Below are 7643 nucleotides of genomic sequence, written 5' to 3'. Positions count from 1 at the left end.
AAACCTGGGTCCCTGGTGCTGTGAGGTAGCAGTGCTAACCACTGAACCACCGTTCCACCCGTTATTGCCTGGAGCAATATATTTTGTAACTAATTGCTGAATGGATATGATTATTTTAAGTTTCGTATTAGGCAATGTCCCATGGTTAATGACATTATAAAAGATCCACTGGGAGATAGCCACTATAATGCATTTGAATTCCACATTAAGCTTAAGAAAGTACTAATTCTAAACCTAGTTACCCTAATCTCGAACAAGAGTCTAAAATCTCAGCTGACATAATTCCATAGGCATGAGAGAAAAATACTTTGGAATGAAAGGCATTATGGTCTACAAACAGTAGGGAACATTTAAAGATTCAATTCAAAAATGATACTGTCAGGACATGGGTGTGGCTGGCTGAATCAGCATTTATTGACTAACCCTAATTGCCCAGAGGGCAGCTAAGACTCCAACATGTTGCTGTTCATCTCAATAAGCATCCTCCCCGAAAGAACATCCGTAAACCCAGATTGGTTTTCCCAATAATGGTTTTGTGGTCATTATTAGATTCGTGACTCCAAATGTTTCCTTAAAATTCCACTATCTACAACAGTAGGGGTCTCCAGATTACTAGCCTAGCACTCGGCCATCACCTAGACTTCAATTTTTGAAGGACCACCCTCATCTAAGAAACTGCAGACCTGCCATGAAGGAAACAGAGATAGTTAGAGGTTACGTCTGTATTGTTTTACTTTTGTCTGCACTCCTCCAATTGTACTTGTATGTATGGTCCCCAGTTTTGTTCACTCTGTTGTGTTATCACTTTAAGAGTCATGTCTTCTAAAGAAGCACAACATGCAGGTAAGCCAAGTATCCAGATGTCACAACATGACCATAGGTCACAGTCACTCTGCACTGTAGCTCCCTAAGCTACAAAGTCTAAAGATTACACTGTGCTGTCTGGAATAGGTTAGCTGCAAACTAAATTATCAGAGATTTTCAAGGAAGCAGAAGCTTTGTACCTCTCATTTCGATAGCCCAAAAGCATACTACATGGTGTACAGCAGCGACTGATCTTCTTGAAGTGAAAACGCAAAACAAAAAGACACCAATATAAGCTCGAAGACCATGGGGAGAAGCAGCATATAAGATATAACAACAATCAAGGAGTTGTCATGGATCAGAAAACAGAAGAAAATAGGTACAGAAAATAGAAGGGAACAAGGCTTTCTTCACAAGATGTGTGTCCATGGATTTGGACAAAACTCAGCAAATAGCCAACTGAGTACTGTGCTTGTTTAAAGGTGATTGAAAATGTCAAAGTGGGGTGTCAGACCTGTGGTGAACACAAAGCGAACACAATCATATTAAAAAAAAAAGCAGGGGCTTATAGAGGTTTCTAAAATCATGAGGGGCATGGAGAAGGTAAATACACAAGGTCTTTTCCCTGGGGTGGGGGAGTCCAGAACTAGAAGGCATAGGTTTAAGGTGAGAGGGGAAGGATTTAAAAAGGAACTAAGGGGCAATGTTTTCATGCAGAGGGTGGTGTGTGTATGGAATGAGCTGCCAGAGGAAGTGGTGGAGGCTGGTACAATTGCAACATTTAAAAGGCATCTGGATGGGCAAACGTATAGGAAGGGTTTAGAAGGATATGGGAAAATTGCTGGCAAATAGGGACTAGGTTAGGTTGGGATATCTGGTCAGCATGGAAAAGTTGAACCAAAGGGTCTGTTTCCATGCGGGACATCTCTATGACTCTATGACAATGAGAACAATACAAATTCAGCAAAATGACAGGCTCTCAGTCAAAAATGGAAAAACAACCAAAAATACAGTAACAGATAAATGCAGTGCTGATTTAAAAAATTACACAAAGTGAAAATGAAAAGTAATACTCAGACAGCACAGCAGTAACACGACTTGAATTACTAAACCACCCCTGCAAACCAATGATGTCCAATGAAGGCAAGATACCAGCAGACAGAAGGATTCCAGACCTCTCAGTATGAACAGGAAGCCCATGGATCTCCTACCTTAATTCAATTTTTTTGAACAAAGACTACAGCTATGCTTCATAGACCAATCAGTTGCAGAAAGCTGTGTAAATACTGATAATTCATGGTAGTGAGGAACTGCATGGGAAGTCAATAAGTCAAGACTTATCTGAAGAGAACTAGAAACATCCTGCACACATATGAAAAGTGCTAGAACATCAGCAGTGTATTGGAGTCAATTTTAGAATTTGTGGCTTAGAATGAATGCCCTACAAGCAAAAGCCTCAGTCTACCCTTTGTCCATCCGGGACAAAGCAGCCCACTTGATTGACACCACATCACAAACAGATACTCCCTCCACCACTGACGCTCAGTAACAGCAGTATGTACTATCTACAAGATGCGCTGCACCAAACCTCCTTAGACAGCACCTTTCAAACCCATGACCACTACCATCTAGAAGGACAAAGGCTGCAACTACATGGGAATACCACCACCGGCAAGTTCCCCTCCAAGCCACTCAACATCCTGACTTGGAAGTATATCGCTGTTCCTCCACTGTCACTGGGTCAAACTCCTGTAATTCTCTCCCTCAGGGCATTGTGGGTCAACCCACAGCACATGTGCTGTCGCGCTTCCTGAAGTCAGGTCACCCCCTCCTTCTCCATGGCAACTCGGGATAGGCAATAAACGCTAGTCCAGCTAGCAACTTCCCACGAATGAATTTTTTAAAAATCATTTGTTCAATATGTCAACTGATAATGCAAAAAGTGCAATTTATAAGAGACTTGAACTTTCGGAGAAGGTAATGAATGTGGCAATTGTCCACCGAAGAATTCCAAGAGTTATAGCTGGGGGCAGGGAAATTATGATGTTGTGAGGCATGACTTAGGATGTGTGGCTTGGAAAAGTAAGCTTCAAGGCAAGGGTGTAATTGATATGTGGAGCTTGTTCAAGGCAGGAGCAAAAATAGACCATTCAGCCCATTGGTTCTGCTCTGCCACTCGAGATCTGATGACCCTCACTCCGAGGTTTGAGAAGATTTGTAGCTCAGGTTGAGGTTCTGAATGTAGGTTTGTTCCCTGAACCTTCCAGCTCAGCGAGCAAACCTACATCCAGAGCCCTCACACCTTTGCCCATAACCTTTAATTCCCTCACTGATTAAAAATCTGTCTATCTCGACCTTGAATATACTTAATGACCCAGCCTTAACTGCCCTTTATGTAATGAACTCTCTGAGAAACGAAATTCCACCTCGTCGCTGTGTGGTCCCTTATTCTGAGATGATGCGTTCTGGTCCTTTGTCCCTGAAAGGGAAGTAACTTTTCTGCATCTATACTGTCAAGGCCCCTTGGAATTTTGCATGTTTCAATAAGGCCACCTCTCATTCATCTAAATTCCAACCTCTCCTCTTAACACAGCCTCTGGTATCAGTTGAGTGATCCTTCTCTGGACTGCTTCCAACACCAGCATATCCTTTGGGGAACAGCATTAATTCACTGGGAGCAGATGGAGGAAGGTATCAAGTGACTCAGGTTGGATAACAACATTGGCAAGTGTTAAGTGCAGGCAAAGATATTGGCACTGTAACATAAAGCAAACATATTGTTTGGCACACGCTGTCGATCACCTCCACTGCAAGGCTATGCAGCATTCCAATTCCTTGTGAGGCATGCAACACGAGAAGTAACACTGACTCCAAAGATTAGAGTTTAAGACTACAAACAGAAGATAGTACAGTGATAGGGAGTGTGCCAGAGATCTGCATAAACGTAATCTCATAAATGAAAGCAGAACAGACTCAGTGGGCTGAATGGTCTACATTTATTCCCACATCTTATTGCCTGAAGTTCACAGCAAAAAAGTCATAAGACAAGACCCAGATTGGAACAAGCTCCAAGCAGGCTTTTGCACCCTGGATATAACACACTGTGTGGGCAAAGTTGGCCAGTTAAAAGCTTTAGCCAGGGTTCACCAGAAAATAACTGATAAACTTGCTCTTAAAACCACAAGTGACGTGGGAGTGAGTGCAAATATCTTACTGGTCCGTTTTCTGAAAGGCGTACCCGTACTGGTTGGAGTCATTGGCATGAACGATATCTGCTAATTTCATTAGGTACAATGGTCACTTAGTTGCAGGTAGATAGGATAGTGAAGAAGGCATATGGTATGCTTTCCTTTATTGGTCAGAGCATTGAGTATAGAAGTTGGGAGGTCATGTTGCGAATGTACAGGATATTGGTTAGGCCACTTTTGGAATATTGCGTGCAATTCTGGTCTCCTTCCTATCAGAAGGGTGTTGTGAAACTTGAAAGGGTTCAGAAAAGATTTACAAGGATGTTGCCAGGGTTGGAGGATTTGAGCTATAGGGAGAGATTGAATAGATCGGGACTGTTTTCCCTGGAGCGTCGGAGGCTGAGGGGTGACCCTATAGAGGTTTATAAAATCATGAGGGGCATGGATAGGGTAAATAAACAAGGTCTTTTCCCTGGGATTAGGAGTCCAGAACTAGAGGGCATAGGCTTAGGGTGAGAGGGAAAAAGTTTAAAAGGAACCGCAGGGGAAATGTTTTCATACAGAGGATGGTGCATTTATAGAATGCGCTGTCAGAGGAAGTGGTGGAGGCTGGTACAATTGCAACATTCAAAATGCATCTGGATGGGTATATGAATAAGAAGGGTTGAGAGGGATATGGACCTGGAGCTGGCAAATGGTACTATATTAGGTTGGGATATCTGGTCGACGTGGACCGATAGGTCTGTTCCCATGCTGTACATCTCTGTGACTTGATGACTATCTCTTATGTTGGCACGTTGACAATGCAGCTAAGGCAATTCAGCATGGAAGCTGAAAATGTGTTGCTGGAAAAGCACAGCAGGTCAGGCAGCATCCAAGGAGCAGGAGAATCGACGTTTCGGGCATGAGCCCTTCTTCAGGAATCAGGATTCCTGTCTCTAATGGTTTGGTAAGATGATGGTGACTTTTCAGATAGCAGGAGAACAGAATGCGCACTCTATGTGGGCGGCACGGTGGCACAGTGGTCAGCACTGCTGCCTCATAGTGCCAGAGACCCGGGTTCAATTCCCGCCTCAGGCGACTGAATGTGTGGAGTTTGCACGTTCTCCCCATGTCTGCGTGGGTTTCCTCCGGGTGCTCCGGTTTCCTCCCACAGTCCAAAGATGTGCAGGCCAGGTGAATTGGCCATGCTAAATTGCCCGTAGTGTTAGGTAAGGGGTAAATGTAGGGGTATGGGTGGGTTACGCTTCAGCGGTGTGGACTTGTTGGGCCGAAGGGCCTGTTTCCACACTGTAATGTAATCTAATCCATCAGCTCTAAACTCAAGAATTCCTTTTCTTGACTTCCCTGTCTCTCTATCTCTCTCTATTCTTTCAAAACATTCCTTAAAAAAAACTATATTTTTTGCTTCAACTTAAACTTTTGCTGATCTGTCCAAACATCTCTTCATGTGATGGTATGTCAAATTTATTTCAATAATTCTATGTTGAGGAGTTTTGCTACATTTTACTGTACTGAAGGCACTACACAAGTTGATGTTGTGATTATGCCTACAAATCCAGGGGGACTGTACTGTATGTTGATAAAATGCTTTTATTTTGGTCTTGTGCTTTAACAGGTGAGAGAGAGAACAGTGTTTAAAGGGAGCTCCACAATGGAAGAGAGCCATGAACTTGTTTTCTTCGTCAACGGACGCAAGGTATGAGAAAGCAGACCAGCCGACCTGTCACAAAATAAAAGATCTACAATAGTTTCTCCTCCTCGTTTACAAATCCGTCCACTTGCTCCCTCCCTATCTCTGTTATCCCCTTCCGTCCCACAACCCTCCAGTCTAGACTTTGTATAATCGTGTAATTTGTGCTGTCCACATATCACCTTGTCCTGGAGAAGCACAGTCTCATCTTTTACTGTATCAGTTGTATATGGGAGCAATGACACATAAAATCATCTCTCTCTCCCTCTCTATATATCACTGGCTGCTGTCAGCTCAGCTGACTAGTTCTGGGATTATCTACTTCAATGTCTCTGCTTCTCCACTCCTTCTTTCCTCCTGTGAGATGCTCCTTACTTAAAACATATGACTTTGGCTAGGTTTTTGTCCTTGTGTTTCCTGATCTTGCTGGACATCATATTTCTCTTTTAATATTTACTGGTAACCAAGGTTACTGGATTGAATCACAGCAGTCCCACTATCATGGAATAGAAATATAGAATGGCTACTTCCCAGAACAGGGCCATTTGGTTCATTGTGTCTGTAATGGGTCTCTACCAGACCATTGTAGTTAGTCCCATTCCCCCTCTCCTATTGTCAAACGAAATTTGGTTAAACCTGGTCATTTATGAGCAGATAGAGTCAGAGAGTCACAGAGATATACGGCACGGAAACAGACCCTTCAGTCCAACCCGTCCATGCCGACCAGATATCCCAACCCAATCTAGTCCCACCTGGTCCAAATCCCTCCAAACCTTTCCTATTCATATACCCATCCAGATGCATTTTAAATGCTGTAATTGTACCAGCCTCCACCACTTCCTCTGGCAGCTCATTCCAGTCACTTATCACCTTGTACGTGAAAAAGATCCTCCTTAGGTCTCTTTTATATCTTTCCCCTCTCACCCTAAACCTATGATCTCTAGTTCTGGACTCCCCCACCTCAGGGAAAAGACCTTGTCTATTTACCGTATCCATGCCCCTCATGATATTATAAACCTCTGTAAGGTCACCCCTCAGCCTCCGACGCTCCAGGGAAAACAGCACTAGCCTATTCAACCTCTCATATAGTTCAAATCCTCCAATCCTGGCAACATCCTTGTAAATCTTTTCTGAGCCCTTTCAAGTATCACAACATCCTTCCGATAGGAAGGAGCCCAGAATTGCATGCGATATTCCAGCAGTGGCCTAACCAATATCCTGTACAGCCACAACATGACCTCCCAACTCAGATACTCAATACTCTGATCAATAAAGGAAAGCATACCAAACGCCTTCTTCACTATCCTATCTACCTGTGACGGTACTTTCAAGGAGCAATGAATCTGCACTTCAAGGTCTCTTTGTTCTGCAACACTCCCTTGGACTTTACCACTAATTGTATAAGTCCTGTTAAAATTTGCTTTCACAAAATGCAGCACCTTGCATTTATCTAAATTAAACTCCATCTGCCACTCCTCAGCCCCTTGGCCCATCTGATCAAGATCCTGTTGCAATCTGAGGTAACCTTCTTCGCTGTCCACCACACCTCCAATTTTGGTGTCATCTGCAAACTTACTAACTATACATTTTAAGCTCACATCCAAATTATTTACATGAATGATGAAAAGTAGTGGACCCAGCACCGATCCTTGTGGCACTCCACTGGTCACAGGCCTCCAGTCTGAAAAGCAGTCCTCAACCATCACCCTCTGTCTTCTACCTTTGAGCCAGTTCTGTATCCAAATGGTTAGTTCTCCCTGTATTCCATGAGATCTAACCTTGCTGATCTGTCTCCCATGGGGAACCTTGTTGAACTAGACTGCTGAATGTTGTAAAAATCCAATTTGTTTACTCATTTCCTTCATGGAATGTTAACGTGTCACCCCAGCCACCTCTTTGCTTGGGACTTCCAGCAGGCAGATATTCAACGGGTGACACTCAATGGCCTCAAGGCAACC

The 7643-nt window shown here is 43.4% G+C and overlaps 1 protein-coding gene across 1 annotated transcript in view; it reads left to right on the top strand.

The window, feature by feature from the left end:
* Window positions 1-7643, top strand: part of xdh (xanthine dehydrogenase) — a 143732-nt gene that overhangs the window by 23860 nt on the left and 112229 nt on the right. Inside the window, exon 2 of the mRNA XM_043675419.1 lies at window positions 5611-5691. Coding sequence (XP_043531354.1) covers window positions 5647-5691 — 45 coding nt within the window. The 5' untranslated portion in view covers window positions 5611-5646. The remainder of the gene's footprint in view (window positions 1-5610; window positions 5692-7643) is intronic.

The sequence above is a fragment of the Chiloscyllium plagiosum genome, chromosome 3 (assembly GCF_004010195.1).
Source record: "Chiloscyllium plagiosum isolate BGI_BamShark_2017 chromosome 3, ASM401019v2, whole genome shotgun sequence".
NCBI classification, from domain to species: Eukaryota; Metazoa; Chordata; class Chondrichthyes; order Orectolobiformes; family Hemiscylliidae; genus Chiloscyllium; species Chiloscyllium plagiosum.
Note: the sequence above shows the minus strand (reverse complement) of the source record. Positions and strands in the feature narration are given on the sequence as shown.